General features: G+C 57.1%; 1 protein-coding gene across 1 annotated transcript; it reads right to left on the bottom strand.

Moving 5' to 3' along the window:
* Positions 1 to 3815: 3815 nt before the first annotated feature.
* LINGO1 (leucine rich repeat and Ig domain containing 1) lies at positions 3816 to 5742 on the bottom strand (the record flags this gene model as incomplete). The annotated part of the gene is given in 9 exon segments (XM_079540749.1): positions 3816 to 3985; positions 3987 to 4204; positions 4207 to 4359; positions 4362 to 4517; positions 4520 to 4894; positions 4897 to 5148; positions 5151 to 5196; positions 5198 to 5649; positions 5652 to 5742. Coding segments are annotated over 9 exon segments (1824 nt in total). The 3' UTR covers positions 3816 to 3904.
* Positions 5743 to 22294: the final 16552 nt, after the last annotated feature.

The following is a 22294-nucleotide window of genomic DNA, read 5'->3' on the forward strand; positions in this document are numbered from 1 at the left end:
AGGCCTGGTGCTGGGGTCTGGAGGAGCAGGGCTTCAGGGTGGAGCAGCACTGCAGCCCCCACCTCTTCCAAGGTGCTCAGCCACATGTGCAGGGCCCTTCTGTGCCATCCTGCAGAGTTGGGTGCCACGGGCTACAGGGCATGGCCTGGCAGAGAGTTGGGCAGTGCTAGGGGGCATGTAGATAGTGAGGAGTGGTGAGGTGGGAGCAGGGGATGGGGCAGGATGGGGGAGGCCTTCATTCCCATTTTTAAGAAAGGGAGACCTGAATAACTACAGACTGGGAGGATCATGGAGAAGATCCTCCGGAAAGAGATGTTAAGGCACGTGAGGGATGAGGAGGTGATCTGAGGCATCTAGTGTGGCTTAACCAAGGGCAGATTGTGCCTGACCCATCTTTCTATGATGAATGATGGCATTGGTGTACAAAAACTGAACATGATCCAGCAGTGTGCTGGGTCTGGAAGGCCCAGGGCATCCTGGGCTGCATCAACAGAGCAGTGGCAGTGGGCAGGGAGGGGATTGTCCCCCTCTATTCTGTCCTTGTGAGGCCCCATCTGGAGTACTGCATCCAGGCCTGGGGCCCCCAGTACAAGAGGGACATGGAGCACCCTCTCCATGCACAGGGTGCAGGATGGGACCCACTGAGAGGAGCAGAGGGGGTGGTGTGTGATGAGAGGAGATCATGGAGAGCAAGGAGAGCATGGATAGAGGAATGGCAGCAGGGAGACAGGTGCACAGAATTATAAGGAGGAAAAGGGGAAAAAGTCAACGATTGACTGAAGGAGAGAGAAGAGAGGAAGGCAGTTAGTGGGAACAGAGCAAAAAAAATGGGGTAGTGATAAAGCCTGATAGAGATGGGAAGGCCGTGAGGAGCTGGGCAGCTCCTCCATGCCCTAAGCACACCTCTTCCTGGTTTTTTTACGCTGTTTTATAAAGCTTTGTATTTATCCTTATAAAAAAAAAATAAAGTGAAAAGCATCTATCTGTGCTGCACAGCCCATGGTTACCTGATGAGCAGTGCTGGCAGTCAGCCCCTGCTCTCAACTGGTTAAACTGCAATAGAAACACACTGTAAATTTCAGCAAAGGAGAGAGAGAAAGAGTTTATTCTATATTTTTTTTCCTCCCCATCTTTATGGCCATGAAAATTGCTGATCTGAGATGCTGGCCCTTCTAAAATGCTTTTCTCCTGCTCCATCCATCTGCTTTAATCACCCGGTGAGTGAGAAAAAGAAATGATCCAGCTCACAGAGCATCAAAGATAAAAAAGTGGATGGTGCACTGACAGGGGGCAGCTAATGAGGACGGGGGTGGCTCTCCTGGGGACACCCCCAGCTGTGTGCTCAGGCTGTGCGGGTGCCTAGGAAGGGGCAGAGGGCTGCAGGACCTTGTACAGAGCAGAAGTCATATTCTCTCTTCTTTCCTAAAGCTCCCTTTTAAGACCTGATTCCTTCCCTTTGATTGCTAGGATACTGCTGTGCGCTGCAAATACCTTGCTGGACTTGCTTGTTAGCATTATTATTATTATTATTATTTTTTAAAGCTCTGTGTGTTGAATTAGCTCTTTTAATTATGGCATTAAAAGGGATAACAAGTCAATTAAAAAGCTCTTTCAAACTGGCAGTGTTAATAGCTGCCCAGGAACATGGAAACCCCTCCACCCTTCTGGTGTCTGTTGAACTGCCAATTGAGTTGTCACCATCATCCTGGCACAGCTTGGGCAGAGGAATGTGCACACCCCGTGTGGGGCAGAGCACGGTCCACAGTGGTGCTGGGCACAGCTCCTCATCTCCAGGGAGCACCACTGGGTCCGTCCATTGGCCACTGCAGCACATGGAGCCGCAGGCACTTCTGGTTTGTTACCTTGGGTTCACTCCTGGATCACTGCAAATGGTGGCTCAGCGCTGGTGGGAGGGAGAGCCTGCAAAAAGCCATTGTGTTTTGACTCTCTCAAAAAGCAAAACACAAAGCAAACGGCTTTAAAAATAGTTGGGTTTCAAAACTGAAAAGGGAGGATGGGTTAGAGATGATGAGAAGCTAAAACATGAAGCTCCTGAAGCCTGCTGTGGAGAAAGAAATGCAAAATGTTTTGTTTCAAGGTGAATGGAAAGCTGAAACCAGCAAAAAAAATCCCTCTTCCCATGAGCACAGATGTTTCAGGTTGTTTTTCCTAGATTAGCACATTGCTGGAAGAAAAGAAAATCCATTCTTTTCTCTGTCGGCACTCCAGGTTCCTTTTGCTTATTTTTTATCATGTTGTAGTGACTTTGATCCCCGAAGACTCCTTAAGTGCTTTACAAGCCAAGCATGCAAATCTGGGCTCATCCCCTGAGGTGCCACTGACACTATAGAAGAATCATAGAATCATTATGGTTGGAAAAGACCTCTAAGATCCCCCAGTCCCACTCCAACCCACCCCACCATGCCCAATGACCACATCCCTCAGTGCCACATCTCCACGGTTCTGGAGCACCTCCAGGGTGACCCCACCACCTCAGCCTGTTTCGGTACATCACCAACTCTTTCTGAGAAGAAATTCTGCCTGACACACCATGGTGATAGGCGACCCACAGCAGCATCAGGGCAGTCTGCCCCACCTCCATGCTGTTCCCCCCTGGCTCAGGCAGCGTGTCCGTGTCCGTGTTTATTTATATATGTGTGTAATTTCATATTTCCAGACGAGCCTGGAAGCCAAATTCCCTCGGACGTGCCTGAGGGTGCTTGCAAGTCTGACTGCCAGCTGTCATGCGCCCAAATCCTCTGTGAGAGTCACTCAGGAAGGAAACCTCAGTGGACCCATCACTGCTTGTGCTGCTGGGTGCTGCAAGGCCGGGTTGCAGCAGGGCACTGCCTGCCTGTGCTATAGCACTGCAGCATCCCTGCCTGTGGGGAACGATGTCCAATGGAGAGGAGAGACAACTGTGCTGCTGGCAACGGCGGGCAGACAATCCTCACCCACGGACCCCCAGGCATCCCCATCTGCACTGGGGCTTTCAGTCTTTGCACGCAGAGGGCAGGCAGACAGCCCTGCTGTGTGCTCCTTGTGCACATCAGAGACTCGGCCCTGCTCCCCTGGGCTTTGAGGGCTGCGCTCACCACTCTGATGGGCATTTGGGAATTGGCTGTAAAAATACAACCGGTCCTTGGCAAAGAAGCTGAATTCCTCCGGGTGCGCTGCGCAGGGCCTAGGGCACCAGGAAAGTGTCTTTTCTGGGCAGCATGAGCCCTCGATGTCAGCAGGAGAGTCACTGCCTGGGGCTGTTCTGTGCAAGATGGCTGGAAAGTGCGTCCTGGAACGTGCCTCCGAGACCACAGCTCCAGAGGGGAGAAACCGAGCAGTCGCCAGAGATACAGAAGTCAAGATTTTGCATTCCAACTATCTATAGGAAATAGGGTTTTTTATTATTTCAAGTTTTCATAAAAATTCATAATTATTGAAATCAAAGTTACAGAAGAAAGTTTGTAACTTTTTATTGATTTTATTTCTTTTTTTTTCTTTTTTTTTTTTTTTTTTTTTTAGTTTATTTTCCCCCCCCCTTGTTGTTTTTCCCTCTCAGAATTATATCTGACACCAGAGTCCATCAGACAAAGTCCTTACAAACACAGGAGTCCTGAAGACATCGGCTGAATGTTTTCCTGGTATAAAGAAGAAGAGGAGGAGAAAGAGGTGGTGACGGTGCGGGTGCAGAGAGTTTGGACTGGGACGGAGGGCGTGGTGGAAGGAGAGAGGTCGGTATGTTTGTACCAATGTTTTTAAATTATTTTTTTATTTGTTCATATGTTCTCTTTTTTTTAAAAAAAAAAACGAAACAAAACAAAAAACAACAAAAAACAAAACAAACCCACACACCACACCAAAAAAAAAAAAAAAACCCAACCAAAACTATTTGCAAATTGTTGTCTGGTTAAATCATTTTCATATTGAATTTGCGCGGTGCGTCGGCAGAGCTGATGCCTGCGTCAGACTTGCGTGGCACGTACTCGATTTTCAATGTTGTGCTTGGTGTTGCCTTTCCCCCGGCTCCACAGGAAGAGGAGCACCAGACAGAAGAGCACGACGCCCAGGAAAGAAATGAAGCCCATGGTGGTGGCGATGATGAGAGTCTTGATGTCAAAGGGAAAAGGCACGGTGGCACGTGTGCTGTTGGCATCGCTCTCGTTGGGCTGGTTGGAGATGAACGCGAAGGTCTTGTTGGGCTGGTGGGCCAGTCTGGGGAGTAGCTGCGCACGTGCAGGTGGGCCAGCATGGTGTCGTTGCCACCCGCGTTGCTGGCAATGCATAGGTAGGTGCCGTTGTCCTGGATCTGAGCGTAGCGCACCTCCAGCGTGCCGTCAGGGAAGACAGTGAGCCGCCCGTGGTTTTGGTCGAGATGAGGTGCTTCCGGGGAGAAAGCCACATGATGGCGGGTGGCGGATCCCCGTCTGCCCGACAGACAAAATGCACCGTGTGGCCTTCATCCACAAAGATCTGCTGAGGTTTGCGGTCCCGTATCCGAGCCCGGCGGCAGGTGAAGTAGTTGGCAGGAGGACGTCAGGGAAGTCTTTGAACTCCTTGCCCTGGACGAACTCGGGGGTAGAGCAGGTGGGCTGCTGCTTATTGAAGTTCAACCTCCATCGCCGTCGGAAAACCCACAGCAGCCGACAGTCGCAGGCTAAGGGGTTGTTGTCGAGGATGAGCGTCTCCAGGTTGCCCACCGAGTGGAAGGCCGACTCTTCCAGAGTGGTCAGCAAGTTTCCTGACACGTTCAGGATGCGCAGGTAATTGAGGCCACGGAAGGCAAAGGGTTCGACCGTGGTGAGCTGCCCTCCCACCAGCTGGATCTCCTGCAGCCTGAGCAGGTCATGGAGCATGGAGCCCTCGATGGTGACAATGGGGTTGTAGGACAGGTTCAGGAGCGGAGGTAAACCAAGTGCCTCACCGACACGTACGGGATGGACGTCAGGTTGCAGTGGGTGATGGACAAGGAGGTCAGGTTCAACCCGTACAGGCAGTTGGATGTCATGGTATCCAAGTAGGGCCAGTGTGAGATCTCGAGGACCTTAAGCCTGTACAGCCTCTTGAATGAGTAATCCCGGATGGCGTTGATGTTCAGGTGGCGCAGCCGCAGCACAATCAGGCCGTGCAGGTGAGACAGGGCCTCCGTGGGATGGAGGTCAGGTTGCATTTCTCCAGGGTCAGCTGCTCCAGGCTGTTGAGGGCCGCTGAAAGCCCGGTGGGAAATGTAGACAAGGTCGTTGTCCCCTACCTCCAAAGACTTCAGGTTGTACAAGTCCTGGAACATGTAGTCTAGGAGGATCACAATTTTGTTCTCACTAATGTCTAGCTTGGTAAGATTGCTGAGTCCAGTAAACACCCCCAAGGGGATCAGCTTGAGTCTGTTACTCCTGAGCCCCAGCGTCCTGAGGTTGAAGAGGTTGTTGAAAGCCCCAGGTTCAATGGCACTGATAATGTTCTCGTTTAGCTCCAGCTCTTCAAGGTGAGGGTAGTTGGCAAATTCATCCTGGTTGAGCGTCTTGATGCGGTTCTTACCCAAGTCTAGCTGCCTGGTCTCCGTCGGGATCCCCTCCGGGACGACCATGAATCGCTTCCGATGGCACAGCACAGCACGCTCCTGGGCAGAGCACTCGCAGCGCGGAGGGCAGCCCGTGCAGAGCCGGACAGGATGGATCCCAGCATCAGGAGGAGAATTGGCTGCCAGCAGGCCAGGATTGGGCTGCGCATACTCGCCTCCCCAGCTAACATCCTATCTCTCACCTGCAAAACACAGGGCAGAGAAAGAGAAAAGGTGGAGGTGAGCAAACACTGCGCAGAAACGAGGAAGGTGGTTTACCGTCCCGGTAGAGGTGACATTACCTGCCACCTAACAAGGTGAGAACTCTGTTGGCACTTTGATTTCAGAATCCTCAAAAAGTACCAGATGAGACACTGGTCAGTGGCCGGTGTGAGGCTGGAACACAGCAGGGAGAGGGATCACCACACACTAAGACAACGGGAAGGCTTCTCACACACAGGCAAGAGATGGCACACCATGTCAGGGAGCTGCTGTGAGTGCACAGCTAACACACTGGGTGTGCTCTGCATGCTCCTATAGAGGTGCATGCCCCTACACATCGTTTGTGCACCTCTAAGACATTAGGAGCACTTTATACAGCAGCTGTTACAACACGTGCCTCTGACACTGGGTGTGCTTTGTGTGCCTCTATATAGGGACTGCTCTGTGTGTGTCTCTAAGATACTGGCACACTCACTGCCGCTGTTAGAGACCATAGAGCTCTTGCTTCTAACACACTGGGTATCCTTTGCACCCCCCCGGATAGGGACTCCTCTGAGGCACTTTGTGCAGCCTGATAGAGGGGCTCCTACACCCCCCCCCAAGACACTGGGTGTGTTTTGTGTGCCCCTATTATAGGGGCTATCGAGCTCTTGTCTCTAAGACACTGAGTGCACTTTGCACGCAGCTACATAGGGACCATCATATCTATCTCTAAGACAGAAGGTGTGCTTTGAGTGTCCCTACATGGGGCCATTGTGCAAGTGCATCTAAGACACTGGGGGTCTTGTAAGAGGCCAGCTCCCCTTATGCACTGGGACTCTGCAGATTGTGGCTGCATAGGAAATTTGTGCTTCATCGGGTACAGCATCCCTCAGTGATGATCTCAAAAACACAAGCTTGTGGTCAGCCAACTTCAGGGCTGCATTCCTCCAGGCTCACCATTTCCCGGTTCCAGGCCTTCTGTGAGGCCCTCTGCTGCCTGTCCTGGGAGCACTGGTGGCCTTCCCTGGGCACTGTATGGGCAGCTCCTGTCCAGGATTGGGACAGAAAGGAGTTCTCCCTCACTGCCTCCATGACATTCCTTCCTTATTGTGTAAGCTGCTATGAGGAATCAAATCATATTAATGTTACAAATGAGATGAGCAGCTACTCTGGACTTTGTTTATATCTATTGTTATGTGTAGGCTCTGCATCGCTTCTACCAACGCTATTTATGTCTATCGCTGCATTGCTTTATATCCCTCATTACATGCACTGTCCATTACTTTCCCTACTGCAGCACTATTTATGGCCTGGTATACATTCTGTGCGTTACTTTAATTGTGTCTGTTTATATGCATCATTTCATAGAGCTAGATGGCATAAGTATAACTTTTGATGCAGAAAAATAAATTCAGCATTTCTTTGCAAGGTTAAGGTTTCGGGATGAGCGATCCTGGACGGGCATAAAACCATCCACCAGCACCATCTTGGAGCCCAGCAGGCTTTGGCATGGCAGGCTGAGCTCCGGCTGGGCTTTGTGCTGTGGAATCCTCCATGGCTCCAGTGGGCCATGCAGTAGGTGCAGCCCTTCCAGGCATGCCACAAGGCAGACCTTGAACCCTGCCTGACCCTGCAGCACCTGAACCCCCACCCCAAGTGCTCAGCTGGATCGGGGCTGATGGCTACGATGCACGAGCTGGTACCAGCTGGGGAGCACTGCAGCCCTCTGGCACCAACATAGAAAGTGAATCAATAAGAAGGGAGCAGCTGCCGGAATCACTAGCATCACACAAATATCAAATCAGTGCAAACCAAAGGAAAAAATAGTGCCCAGAGACATGGCATCCAGCACCCACCCTCACCACCCGCTGCCTGGGGACGGGGAGCTCGGAGGCACAGCCCCATCTGGGGGAGAGCTGCCGAGGGGCACAGATGGCCCATGGGCACGGTGCTAAATGCGGCAGTACCCGCTGAGCTGGGAGGAAAGATGCTATTCTGGGGCCAGGCTGCTGACGTGAGCGGGGCGTGCTGCTGTGACGGACACAGGAGGAACATCCCCAGAGAAACCAACCCTGGGATGGAGCCCCACCGTGCGCCTGGGCTCAACCCCAAGGTGCTGCTCCCTCCCCGCCCCAGCCGTGCCGTGCTTGCTGCCCGCAGGGTGCCCGGCACTGGGACTGGAGCTGCACCATGCAATCTGCTGCGCCGACAGCAAACGAGCGGCAAAACCCCCGCGTCAGCGCTAAGCCCACCTGGCATTCATAAATTACAGCGCGTGAGACGTTCACCCTTGAACCAGATGCTTTCGAGAGCATCAAGCGACGCAGGCAATCGAGGATGGAGCGAGCCAAATCCCTGGGGCCCCACGGTGCGCAGGGCCAAAGCAGGGCTGGGGGGGCACGGCTGAGGGCACGGCTGAGGGTGGGGCTGTGGCTATAGGTGTGGGCAAGGGGTCAGCCCCCAGCTCAATCCCTCCTCTGTACCACCGCCTTTGCACGGAGCTTCTGGGATGCAGCTCCCAGAGTCGGCGCTCTCCTCGAAGCTGCTCCGGCTAAATCAAGTTTTATTGAACTTGACTACATTTTAGAGATAAAGACTCCAGGTTTACAAATAAATATTTAACAACCTTTCCCGCTGCTAGAAGAGTTGCTTAGCCAGACCCTGGGCTCTGCACTAAGTGTTCCTGTAGCTATCTGCAAAGCAGCAAAACAAAGGGAGAAGCTTTAATTTGCCAAACACGTTCGTGCCCATTTCCGCCTCTCTCCATCACTCCCTCTGTGCCCAGTGCACATTCACGGCCTCTTTCCTCCATCTCCCCGCTCCCACCCCAGGTGGGGTGGCACCATCTCCCCGCTTGGGAATGCGCAGCGCTCCGGGAGGTTGCACAGAAGGATCTCTGAGCTGCAGGATCTGCTTTCAGCTGCTCCGAGATGGAGCCTGGAATAGGTGCGCCGCAACCTGATCTGCCGTGGCAGTTGCTCCGGGGCTGTAAAAGAGCACGAAGAAGTATCAAGATGTAAATCCCCTTCCGGCACCGACATGGCCTGGCTGGCACCAGGTGCCCACAGCTCCCGACCCATGGGACTGCTGCGCAAAGGGCTTCCCCATGGCTATGGCTCTTCCTCCCAAAGTGCAGCAGTGCCATTGCCCCGGGGAGGTAAGTCAGCAGGGTGCCGGCAAGGAGATCCCATCAGCTCCGTGGTTCTGCTGAAGCCCTCTCGCTGAGATCACAGCTGTGCCGAGCTGCTCACCCTCCTTACACCTTTGCTCCCTCGTTTTTCAAGGTTTTTTTCTCTCTTTGGCTGCACATGCTTCAGTGACCCATCAGCAAAGAAAACATCCTGACAAGTGATCAATAAGTAATTGCAAAGGCAGCTGTGGATGCCTCGGGTGCAGAGCCCTGAGCTAGCAGGAGATAAATGAGCATGGGAAGGTGCAGCATACCGTGGAGCTCAGGCTGAGAGCCAACCTTGCTCCATGCACACCAAACTGCTGCAGCCAAGGGCTGCTCGCAGCTGAGCAGTGCCTGTAGGGCTGTGTCTGCTGGGGGATGTCCCCTGAGGGTCTGCCTTGGGAGCAAGTGCCCTGGAGATGTTTCAAGCTTGGGTCATCAGGAGAGCAGGAGGTGGACTGTGAAGGATCACAGAACTATTAGGGTTGGCAAAGGCCTTCAAGATCATCTTGTCCAACCCCAACTCATCCCACCATGCACACTGCCCACATCCCTCACTGCCACATCTCCACGAACCTGGGACACCTCCAGGAATTGTGACTGCACCACCTCCATGGAAAGCTTGAGCCACTGTTTCACAACTCTTTCAGAGAAGTTCCTCCTGATAATCCAACCTGTCCATCCCCTGGCACAGCTTGAGGCCATCACCTCTCATCCTATCGCTGCTACCTGGAGCAGAGGCCGACCCCCACCTCACCACAACCTCCTGTCAGGGATTTGGAGAGGGCAGTCAGGTTTGCCCTGAGCCTCCTCTTCTCCACACTGACCCATCCCAGCTCCCTCAGCAGCTCCCCATAACACTTGTGCTCCAGACCCCTCACAGCTCTGCAGCCCATCTCTGGACACGCTGCAGGGCTTTGATGCCTTTCTGGCAGTGAGGGGCCCAACACAGCACTCAATGTGCAGCGTCACCAGAGCCCACTACAGAGGGACGATCATCTCCCCAGTCCAAGGACATGCACCAGCTGTCCAAATGGGGCTTCTCATTTTATTTATGGCAGCAAGCCTCCCCTCTGAGAGACCCACCTCTGGGGACATGGGCTGCTGCAGGCGCTCAGCGCAAGGCACCCAGCTCAGTGAGCACCAAGCACTGGGCCAGAGCGGAACTGAAGGGCTGTGCAGAGCTTTGTGCTTCCCTTCATGTAGCTGTGGAAAGGGGATGGAAAAAGCCTCCTCGACTACGGAAACATTTGCACCGGAACGACAAAGGAGCATCTCCTGGGAGAGGCGCCAGGGTCACGCTGACATTGGGAAGGCAATGCTCACCTCGCCGTGCCCTTATGGGACAGAAGCAGCTGCTGCAGCCCATTCACAATCCCCTCTGTGCTGTGGGCTCAGGGCAGCGTGCCCTCCCATGCAGCCCGGGGTGTGACTTGCTGTGCAGAGTCTGGGTCCCCCACCCCTGCATCCCAGCCCTGCTCTGAGGTGAAGCCCTGGATGGAGGCACCGATGCTGCGCAGCCGCAGCAGGTGGGGACCAGGCTCATCCCAGCCTCACGGAGCGATGCTGCTGCTGGAGACTGTGGGCACATCCATTACGTTACATTTAAGGTCAGCCCGTACTCACAGCACTGCTTCTGTTCCCACGCTTTATCCTAAAATACACCCACAACCAGCGCAATGCCCTAAAAAAAGGCTGATCCGGAGCACTGCGTCGTTCCCCGGAAACCTTTAGGATAACAGCAAGAGGACTTCAGAGGACACAGCTCCAGGGAAGCTGCCGATTTACCTCTGGCTGGGACCAGCCCTGGTATAATCACACTGCTGCCCCAAATGAGTGGCCTCACAGCCCTTTGGAAGGGGCTGACCACAGAGCAGGGGAGCATCGCTGTGCCCCCTGTCCGCCTCCTGCCCAGAGCCTTCCTGTGAGCCACATCTCCACCTGTCCCAATTATTGCTTCCTTCACACAATAACGAATACAGCGCTGCAGCAATGTCCAGAAAGAGAGAAATGGAGAAAAAAAGGCAGCGAAGGAAAGCACGAGTGATGGTGAACACAGAGATTTCTCTTCCCAGCCCAGCTTTCTTTGTGATGATTTCACAAGTAGAATTCCTTTTTCTTTCCCCTTTCTTGCTTGTTTGATTTCTGCATTATTTATGGCTTGTCTTCAGGGCCTCTATTTGTTGTTATTGTTTCATCCAACAATAAAACACATTAGATACAAACAAAGAGCACAGAGCCACAGCGGAGCCCCGTCCTACACTGTTGGATGGGGTCAGTCTGTGCACCCCCAGCCTGACCCCATGGCTGCAGGGTGCCATGGGATGGGATGGCAGGAGCAGGGCTGTCCCCACAGCAGGAGCAGGGCTGTCCCCACGGCGGAGCAGGGCTGTCCCCACAGCACAGAGCTCCCTTTGGCACGGTGCTGCGCGGTGCTTTGGTTTTGTTCCGCCTGAGCTGAAAGCGATGCTTTCCACCCTTTCCTCCTCCTCCCCAGCGGTGGTGATAATAACACAGAGGCTGCACTCCGGGCTGTATGTGAGAACAAAAGTAATCACGTGGAAACGCAGCGCATGGAAATTAAATCGGAAATGCAAGGCCTGGGTTTCCATTTCGGTTCGGCTTCTGTATCGTTTCCCATTGAAAAGGATAAACAGAGTGAGAGCCAATCAGCCTAATGGCAGCACCTAATGGCAGCACAATTCCATGTTTCCCGAAGCAAATTGCAGCTCCGGCCCAGGGCCCAGCGCCAGCTCTGTGGGACGGTCATGGCACGGCACGGCCCGTGGGCAGGGAGGGGTTCCTGCAGCACCCAGCGTGCCCATGTGGGAGGAGGAGCACCCAGCAGCCGTGCACGTGCCCGGGCTCTGCCCCTCACCCCCCGGGTGCCTCTGGCTCCACATGGGTTGTTATCCATTTCACACTCGACATCTCCAATCTCAACAATGAGCTGGAAGAATGGATTGCGCCAAAATATTTCTGCTTCTCTCTCCGGCGAGAATTCCCCATCGGAGACCAATCCAATTAAGGTGCTGGTTATGAAATTAACCGTAATTACAAGAGCGATATTTAACGTTTTGCATTCTGATGAAGAAACGGAACGGAAATGATAAAAAAAAAAAAAGAAAACAAGAAACCAATCCATTATAATTGTGGGTCCTAGCAAGATAAGTCAGAGCAGCGTGGGGCAGTGGGAGGGCTGGGGCTGGGCTGTACTGGGGGGGGGACAGTGCCTGCCTGTCCCCAAAGCATGGCACCGACCCCACTGGACAGCATAACCTGGACCCCATCAGGCTGCTGGAAACATGGGCAGAGAAAGCAGGGCGGCCCCAAGGCAGGATGAGGGTGCAGCCCCAGCAGCACGCAGAGCAGGGGCACGTGGCAGTGGCACGGAATGCTCTGCGTGCGGCCGTTCCCCTCCACAGCTCCAATTTCTGCTCCCCCAGGTGGGGAGAGAGAGAGGGCGCGGGGAAAAATGGGCTTGGAAGGAAATTGAGGGCACGGCCTTCGGTTGGCTTCTCCCTTTATTTTTCTTGGGTTGTTTGATTTGAGTTAAGCGTCCCCAGCTCGCTGCTCTCCCCCCACTGGAGCCACGACAGCCCTCTGCCCACCCAAAGCCATTCCTGCTCTGCCAGGACAGACCCCACCAGCACCACTGCGGTGCAGGGCACCATGCCTGCATCCTGTGCCACCAGGAGGGCTGCCATACAAACCAGCAGCACACCCTGCCCAACGCCAGTGTCTGGGGCAGCACCCCATGCATCCATCAGTCCTCGCTGGGCAACGATGGGCTCCGTTTGCTTGGGAATCCAGCGACTGTAATTACGCTGCAATTACAGTGTGATTGTGGCGATATTATAAAGTGATTTATCAAGCCCTGAAATGAAAGCTCACGTCAGTGGGTTTTACACTTGTTACGTGCAGCGAGCGGCACAAACTTTGGCATCCTTATGGCAACTGTCTTAAGCGGGAAAGCAGAGGCACAGTAAGTCATTCCATCGTGCCGTTCACCTTCTGGTGATATGAAGCAGTGGTAATTAGCGGTATCGTGGAGTAATTGCGTTACAGGTGTGCAACAGCAGCTATGTTAAGGAGGTGTAACCACCTGCTTTGTAATGAATCCCCCCAGCCAAGTGCCCGGGCAGCGCAGCCCTTCCCACAACTCCTGCTGCACCGCCCTCCGCCCGCCCGAGCCCCGTGAGAGCCCCCGAGCGGTGCCACAGCCCCGGGCACCTCACCGGGACGGGAACCCCACGGTGCTCTGCACGGGGTCTCTGCGGCTGCCGGGGGAGCTGCAGGGAGGGCCGTGTGCTGGGGAAGGGCTGCGTGGACACCGCTGGGTTGGGGGCACGCGGGGGGTGCCGCTGAGCCCGCAGCGAGGAAAGCCGCTCGCACGGAGCCCGCAGGCGTTTGCCGCACGTCCCTCCCTCCCGGCAGAAACCCTTCAGCGGCATCAGCGCTCCCACCTCAGTCCGGAGGTGGCACCTCCGCCGCACGGCTGCCTCGCACTCCGGGCTATCCGCGCTCGGCGAGGCGCAAGGTGAAAAATCCGATCGTCCGCGGACAGCAGCGGAGCAACAAGCTGCTGGGGGGGAGGTCGGGGCAGCCCTCGTGCCCTCCTGCCCCGAGAGCCCCTTCACCATTAACCCCTTCTCCTCCTGCCGGGCGCAAACCGAGGGCGAAGCGCTGTCAGAATTCCCCTCCCGCCGCCACCTCTCCCTCTCCGATTAGGAGCCCGGGCACGGGGACCCTTCAGCGCCCCGGATTCCCCTGAAGCCCTCAGACCTCCCACCCGCCGGCACCTCCCCGCGGCCCCGCTGGCCGTCCCTGAGCCCAATGGTGACGGAGGGCTCAGCGATACCCCCTGGCCCCCGCCCGCGGGCCGCTCCCCGGGGCCGGGCGGCGCGTCCCTGCCTGTCTTCGCCCGGGGCCGGGCGCAGCCGTGGGGCGATTTTCCTCGGCCCCGGATGGCAACGCTGGGGCCGCCGCCGCTCTCCGGCTCCGCAGCCCTCCCTGGCTGGGAGCGCTGCCCCGGCCGTACCCCACCTGCATGTGTAATCCGCTGCCCGGCGGCTCGGCTCCTCCATCCGGGGAGCGGGAGGGCTGCCCCTCGAGATGCGGCTGCGGGCAGGGCGGGGCGGGGGCCGGGGCAGCAGCGAGGAGGGCTGCCGGCAGGAGAGGGGCGGCGGGGGCGGCCACCGGCGGGGCCCGGGGTTCGCGTCCACCCTCTCCATCCCCCCCCCCCCCCCCCCCCGGCCCGACAGCCCCGCTCCCCGCTCGCCCTGCGCCCGCTCCCTCCCGACATCGCGTCCGCGCTTACCTGCATCTCATCCTCGCCGGCGATCTCCTTCGGTCAGAAATGGCATCTCCCCCGGCCCCCACCCCCTCCGCCAAAATCTCCACCTGCAGTAACGCAGCTCCCCCTCTCCGCAGCGGCCGCACGGGAAGGCGGCGGCTCTCCCGGCTCGCGGGTCCGCCCGGCTCCGGCCGCCCCCGGCTCCGCTCCGGCACGGGGAGCTGCGGGGCCGCCCTAGGGACGTACCGCGGCCGGCGGCCTCTCCTCCGCGCCCGGCGCCGTGCTGCGGGGCGGCGGCATGGCCCCGCCGGAGGCTGCCACGGCCCGGGCTCCGGCTCTGCTTCGGCACGGCCGGGCTGGGGCTGGGGCTGCAGCCGGAGCCGGAGCAGCCGCCGCCGCCGCGCCGGCCCCCGCCTCCCCTCCGGGAGGAGCCGCCGGCGGGCGCGGGGCGGTGCGCGGAGCCGAGCGGGTCGGTGCGGAGCCGCCGCCAGTCCCCTCCTCCCGCCGCCTCCCCCGCGCCGAGGGGCGGTGGGTTCGGGGCTGCGGGAGCGCCGTGCGGGGAGCGGCGCCCCCAGGGGCCGGGGCCGCGCGTCGCCTCTGCCCGGCGCCCTGCTCCTCTCTCCTCGCCGCAGCCTGGCGCCGGAGCGGGAGGACGGGGCGATGGGCCGGGGGAGCTGCGCGGGCGCGGGGCTGAGCGCTGCCGATCCCCACGGGCCGGCGCCGGGCTCACGCTGAGCCCTCAGCGCTGCGGGCAGCGGGCAGCGCCCGGCGCTCCGCGCTGTGCCCGCCGCGTCAACCCTGCCCCAGTGGGTGCCGATTTATCGAGCGGCATCGGCCCCTCTTCTATCGAAGATATCCCTGGTGATAGTGAGCACCGACTTTGCTCCCGATGTGCTCCTTCCCCTCCCGCCTCCTGTCAGCTGGGCTGCCCGGTAGGTCCCGCATGGCCAAGCTGGGTGAGAGGCGGCTGTTCCAGGAGCCCAGAGCCGGGCCTTCGGCGTGGGTCTGGGCATCCCGCACTGAGCCCCGGGAGCCTTCCCTCGGGCGGCCCTAAAGCCCGTGGGAGCTTTTGAGGAAGAGGAAGGCTTGGCCTTCCTCCACGAGCCATTAACTGAGCGCAGGGGTGGGGATTCCCAGGCGCCCTCCGTGGGCCGCGTGCCCAGCAGCCCTTGGGGACGGCGTTGGGGCAAAGCCCGTGCTGCTGCTCCCCCTGGGCCTGCAGAGCAGCAGCGATCCTCCCGCTCCGAGCAGCACGGGAACAAACAAGGGGTGGGCACCGCCAGCTCGCCCGCTGCAGCTGAATCAGCCGGCAGTGCCGCTGCCCACCCGCCGGCTGCCGGCTCCTGGCACACGAGGAGCGCAGCGCAGCGCAGCCCCTCGGTGCAGCTCAGGCCTTCCCTCGCGCAGATCGATGCCTCCTATTATGACGGCTATTTCAGCGATGCCATAGATGTTAATAGCACTTCACCAACACAGACAAAGCCGGCGAGCTGAATGCATCCAGGAAGAAAAAACAGAGGACAAAAGACGGGCTAAGAGCGCCGAATGCTGTTTTCAGTTCTTTTCCCCCTCCTCCCCACACACACATCGTTAAAGCCCCACTAAAGTGCAGGGCGCTGCGCGTTCGCTAGCAGCACTCCAGAATAATTCCTGGCATTGCCTGGTGCGTGAGAGGGGGACTTTGCCTTGGCCGTGCCGCACAGCCGCGGTGCTATGCGCTGCCGGGAAGCAGGGGGCCTCCCAACACCGCCTTTCCAACAGCCGTCCCCACCCCGTGGCACGCAAGGGACGAGGATGGAGCTTGGCGTGAGGGCATGGACAGCCCAGGGCCCTGGAGCCCGGTGTGTCCCCCCAGCACGGCACCGGGGCCGAGCTGGCAGGAGGGGGACGGGTTGTCATCCCTCCCGTTATTATTATAGTTCCTTCTCTTTTCAGATTTTCACACTTTCTGCCGTAACGAGCTGAGCTGAGAAAATCCATGCAAATGCCAGGCGGAGATAAGATGCACCGCGCCTTGAAGCACTGCCAGCGTCGGCTCTGGGAGCACCACATCCACTGCCTGCCTCTCTGCACCGCTCCCACGGGGTGGGGGCTGCAATCCCCTGCTCCACGCCGTGCCCAGCACTATGCACACCATGGGGCTGCTTGGGCTGCTTCGTGCCCTGCCCACAGGTGCTCCCTTCCTTGGAGGTGGTGGCATTTTGGGATGTGTGTGGGGAGCGGGATGAGGAGCAAGGCGGGGATATTCCTCTCCCCCATCCCCACGGCCATCTGGCCGTGTGCTGGTGCCTCCTCGCAGCAGGCTGAATCAGTCCAGTGGCTTCTCATTACCAGCTGGAGGGTGTCCAAATTCTGCACGGTACGCCTGCACCCGAGCAAAACTGAGGGTGGTTATCAAGTGTTATCATAATGGTTTCTCTCCGTGTGCCTCTCCATGGCCTGCTGATGGACATGGAGCCAGAAGCCGCCCCAATCCCTTGCACCCCAAATCCTCCAACCTTCAGTTAGAACTGGAGCCCGACCCAAGGCCCAGCAGCTCTGCTGTGCGACAGGCTGTGGAAGGGCTCCATTCAGCTCTGGAGCTCATTGACACATATGCAGAAGGTATTAATAATATCGAGCATCTCTGCGCCTATTGTAGCCCTCATCCAGGAGATGAAAGATAATTTCTGGGACAAGGAAGTTATGACAGTGACAGCTTTTTAACAGCTTGGCACAAGAATAGGAGCAGCACAATGGGACAAAGCAATGATTAAAGCTCTCAGCACAAAGTAGAGAGGGCCAGGAGAGCACAGTGAGCACAAGGCGGGGGGGGGGAGAGGGGGAGACAGAGGAGTCGTGTCAAGAGCCAGCAGTGAAAGAAAGCTGAGGGGGGAGCGGTGCAAGGGAAGGGACAAAGCTGGGGTCAGGGAGGTGGGGGGAAGGAGCCCCTCAGCCCACGCTGGGATGGCACTGGGCCCTGTGGCTGTGCCAGGCACACGGTGGCATTTCTGACAACCCTGCGGAGTCACCATTACCGATATTCGGTGTTCCCTTGCACACGCACGCTCTCCCCTCCTGTACACCGCGCATGTAAACAGCCGCCTAGTGACATTTGCACGCCCAATTACACCTGTGTATCATTGATTTACATGCACAGTTGGAGAGCAATTAAAACACCGGAGCCTGCTTTGCACTTTCCCACGGCCACCGCAGGGGTGAGTTTTGGCCCCATCCCTTGGGCTCACACCTCTGCTGCTCCCCCCGGGTGAGCACAGAGCTCAGCACTGCTGTGTGCCCACGGTGTGCCGGGCAGTGCAGAGCTGTGCCCATGCCAGCACACCAGGCCCGGCCATCACCCTCGCAGCACATGGATGCTCAGCCCCGGGCAGCATTGCCTGGCGCCTTCCCAAAAGGGATTAAAGGCAGGGAGTGAGAAACATAAACGCTCGTGTAATTATGTGCAAAAAGGCCCTTAATAATTTATAGAGGGAGAGGGTAAATATCTCCATGTGTTATCCGAGTGTGGCTCCTTGTCCCGTTGGCTAATACCCAGCGTGCACGCATGGCAGCCTTTATCCGGGAGGCTGCTCTGCCCTTAATACCTGCCATAAATTATTGAATTTATAAAGAGGAAAGCAGGTGTCATGTCATTCCTACACACCGCTCATTCGTTACAGCTAACGAAGGTGGGGAGCAATGCTTTTCCACTCGCCTCGTCTCTCCCTTGTGGCTGCTGGCAGAGATGTGGCACAGTATGGGTATGGCAGCACCCCTGCCCTGGGCAGATGGATGGATGGATGGACAGACGGATGGATGGATGGATAGATGGATGGATGGATAGATGGACAGATGGCACTGCAAACACAGGGGGTGTGGACATGGAGCACCTTCCCGCGGGCGCGCAGCTGAGTCAGGCAGCACATGGTTGGGTGCAGGAAGGCAGTGAGCATCCAGCATCCCCCACACAGCCCCCGTGCAGCTCTGCCCCAGCCCCATGCCGTGGGCCAGGAGCCGTGCTGCAAGCAGCTGGCTCGGGGGCTCCGGGGGACGAGGCGCTTCGGAGCTGTGCCCCCACGCACACCTCTCCAAATATAGCACGTGTGCATTGGAAAACAGACACGGCACTGGGGGGATGCGGGGAGCTACCCACAGCACCAGGCTGCTGGCTGCAGGGAGCTGTGTGATGGATGGGGGATCCCAAAGAACGGCTGCGGGGCCTCACAGGCACGGGAAGAGGGAGCTGAAACTATTGATAATCAATTAACTCCTTCAATTACAGGAGCCTAATGAGGTAGCACAAAGTCAGCTCTCATGAACATCAGTTTAATAGAGGCGGTTCCTCGGGGCGCTCCGTTTTGACTCAATCTTTACAGGGTAGGAAACACGGTGAAAGTAGCAAGCAATTAGTGCCACATAACGAGCACCCGCTGCCGGCTCTGGGAGCAGTGTGGACCATCTCCATTAGGGACAACGGTGCAGGGGGACGCAGTGCAGGGACTGGGGGCTGACAGCAGCTGCTGTGGTGGCAGAGCCGGAGCTCTGAGCTCACGGTGCCGGGATGCTGCTGGATGCATTGCTTGCTGTTAGATGAAGTGAATGTCACAGGGCCCAGCTCTCCCCTACAGGCAGCTGTTTTTTCCTTTTTCGGTGATGGCAGCACAAGTGACAAAACGAATGTTACTGCCTGCCGGCCCCGGTGCCTCATCGGAAACCTGCTGGGGCACCGGGAAAGGGGAGGTGCTGGTGGAATGCTGCTCCTCGTGCTTAGCGCCAGCCCTGTGCCCAGCATGGAGACAAAACCACGGCGGGTGAGAGCGTGGGGACCCACTCTGTGCCCTGAGCTACTCCTCCAGCAGCCTGGCCAGAGGTGCGTGCTGGGGAAGGGCGGTGAAGGAGCACGGCGCTCTCCCTGCTGGGTAGCACGCTGCTGAGCACCCTGAGCCGGGATGTCGGCGGTGCCGGCCCTCTGCAGACACAGCTCTGCACTGGCCGTGCTCAGGAGGGATTTGCATACTAAGGAGCCTCCAGCAGAGCGGAGGCAACCTAACATCTATTTCGGGTCTCAAAGCCAAAGACCATATTTCAAATCCACTAATCAGGTGAGAACACGGCCAACTCACGCAGCGAGGAGCTGGGGCTCATGGCAGCACTCCCTGCTCCACAGCCACATCCCCACAGGGACTCACAGCCCAGCAGCCATCAGCATCCACCAGGATTCAGCTGCCAGGGGACTCCACACACTTGTGGGGGCCAAGCCCCACATTCCCACCCTGGTTCCATCTGCAGAGGCTCTCCCAGCAGTCATCCTCTGTGCTGCTCCCCAAAGGGGATGGACAGAGGCAGAGGCTCGCTTCCTGAGCCCAGGTGCACCCTGCAGGCTGCCATGCCTCCAGCTGCTGAGGCCTCAGCCCTCCTGCTCTGAGGGTGGGTAGGGGTGTGGGCTGGGAGCAGGCAGAGGGGTGGGAGAGCCCCAGTGCCTGCAGATGGGTAGGTGAGGGGTACAATGTGTGTGTACCCCCAGGGCAGATGGCCCCTATGGCTTGGTGACAGCATGGAGTCATACAGTCAGAGTCATAGAATCATAGAAGGGCTTGGATTGGAAGGGACCCCAAGGATCATCAAGTTCCAACCTCCCCACCACAGGCAGAGCCACCAGCCTCCAGATCTGGTACTACACCAGGCTGCTCAGGGCTCCATCCAATCTGGCCTTGAACACCTCCAGAGATGGGGCACCCACAGCCTCTCTGGGCAGCTGTTCCAACACCTCACCACTCTCTCTGTGAAGAACTTCCCCAATATCCAATCTAAACCTTCCTTCCCTGAGCTTAAAACCTTTCCCCCTTTTCCTATCATTATCCACCAAGCAAAAAATTGATTGCCCTCTTGTTCATACAAGCCATCAGGAATGTGCAAGGCAGTGGGTGAGAGCAAGGAGATATGGGTAGCTATAGAGCGGGACTCCACTGTGAGATGCCCAGGGAGGTGGGTGCAGGCTGTGCTGCATGGGGATGTTCAAAGGACTGCTGCCATTAGCAGCCACACAGCTCTGGGCACTGAGATGATTCTGCCCCTTTCCTTGTTCAGTGAGCTTATTATAAGACCATTAGTGGATTAACCAAAATTCTTACGGTCCTGGAGCAGCACCTTTGTGGAGGCTCTGGGGCTGCAGAGGGGTTGTTCCATGTTCCCAGAGCATGCCTGCAGCTGGGCAGGCTGTGGGGGGCACACAGGAGGTGCAGAGCCCTGGCAGCAGCCGCTCCCATCTGCCAAACTGGGGACACAGGTGACCAAACCTGGCACTGTGGCTGTCCCTTCCCAGCTGGGAGTGCTGCTCCAGCAAGCCCTGCCTTCCCCACAGCCCCCAGTCCCACAGCAGCCCACACTGCAGGGCTGCGCCGGTGAATTCAGCAGATCCTTCCCTCCCCACCCTGCAGCCTGACAGAAGCCTGGTAGGTTCCCCCGAGAGCGTGCGGTGAGACCCAGCGTGAAACAACGGCAGATAATTAAGGGATTTGAGCGGGGTATGGAGAAGAGCAGGGAGATTGCAACAGCCATAAATAGCTCGCCTTGCCGAGCTGTTTAACTCCTTGCTTGTTCTTGCCAAAGAGCGGACCCCAAAGGGATGGTGCCTGTGCGTGAGCAGGGGTGGAAAGTTCACCAGCGTATTTTTAAACCATTCAAGCTTTACTCAGGCTGGGTGATACGTTATTGTGTGCGTGTCACTTCAAGCCTCCAATGAATGAAGAAAAAAAAAAAAGAAAGCACCATTTTGTCTCTCTAAACTCCCACCCCTCTGCTCCTACCCAAATAGCATCAGGCTGGATCTGACAGGCGAACGGAACGCACCACGCTCCTTCAAAGCCATGTGCAATGCTCTCAGCTGTAGGAGGAGCCCAAGGGCAGCAGTGTGTCAGCTCTGAAAAGCACTGGGAGCCCAGGCAGGGCAGCACAGATGTGTGCCCTGTGGAGATGGTGGCCTTCACAGCATGGAATTATGGAATCCTTTGAGTTGGAAGAGATCATTAAAGGCTATCTGGTCCACTTCCCACGGACACCCACAGCACATCAGCTGCTCAGAGGCCCCCAGCCTGACCTTGGTGGCTGCAGCCACGGGGCACCATCGCCTCTCTAGGTGTCCTGTGCCAGTGCTCAGGTGCCTCATGAAGTGTTGGACCCCACGAGGTTCTCCCACTGCTCATCCTGTCTGGATCCCTCTGGATGGCATCCCATCCCTTGGGCATGTCACCACACCACACAGCTTGGTGTCATCTGCAAACTGCTGAGGGTGCCCTCCATGCCAGTGTCACTGATGAAGAAATTAAAGAGCACCGGTGCCAGGGCTGACCCCCGAGGGACACCACTCGTCACTGCTCTCCACCCGGACACCGAGCCATTGACCACCACCCTCTGGGTACAATCTCACAGCCAGTTCTTCATCCACCCATCCATCCATCCATCCATCCATCCATCCATCCATCCATCCATCCATCCATCCATCCACCCATCAAGTCCATCTTTCCAATTCAGACACGAATGCTGTGGGGAACTGTGTCAAAGGCCTTACTGAAGTCTGGGTAGATGAAACCAGCTCTTCCCTTGCCCACTGATGCAGTTACACTATTGTAGAAGGCCACATCACAGCGACACATCTTCCCCAGACCACAGGAATGCTGAAAATGGGTTTTGTGGCCCCAGATAAGATTTCTGGCTCCTGCAGCCTCACACAGCAGGCCTAGATGCCTGCACGACACAGAGCCTGCAAGTCCCTGAGGCCATCACTGTGCACACATGGGCCAGCCAGTAGCCAGGCGAGGTCCTTGGGGACCCCCTCACCACGAAACCTGGGCAGGGGGAGGAGGTGTGTTTCACAATTGAACTCCCTGCTTTGACACCCCCAGCAGATCTGGGTGATGCTCGTGTTGGTACAGTTGGGTTCCTTTGCTCGCAGACCATTCGGCCACTCCTGCCATGAACGCTCACCATGAAGGATTAGAGAGGCCCGAGCGAGAACGAAGGGCTTTGTGCTAGAAATTGAAAGTTGATGGAGTGTATCATAGGAAAATGACAACAACCTACTGTACCTCGAAAG

The sequence above is a fragment of the Tetrao urogallus genome, assembly GCF_951394365.1.
Source record: "Tetrao urogallus genome assembly, chromosome: 11".
NCBI lineage: Eukaryota > Metazoa > Chordata > Aves > Galliformes > Phasianidae > Tetrao > Tetrao urogallus.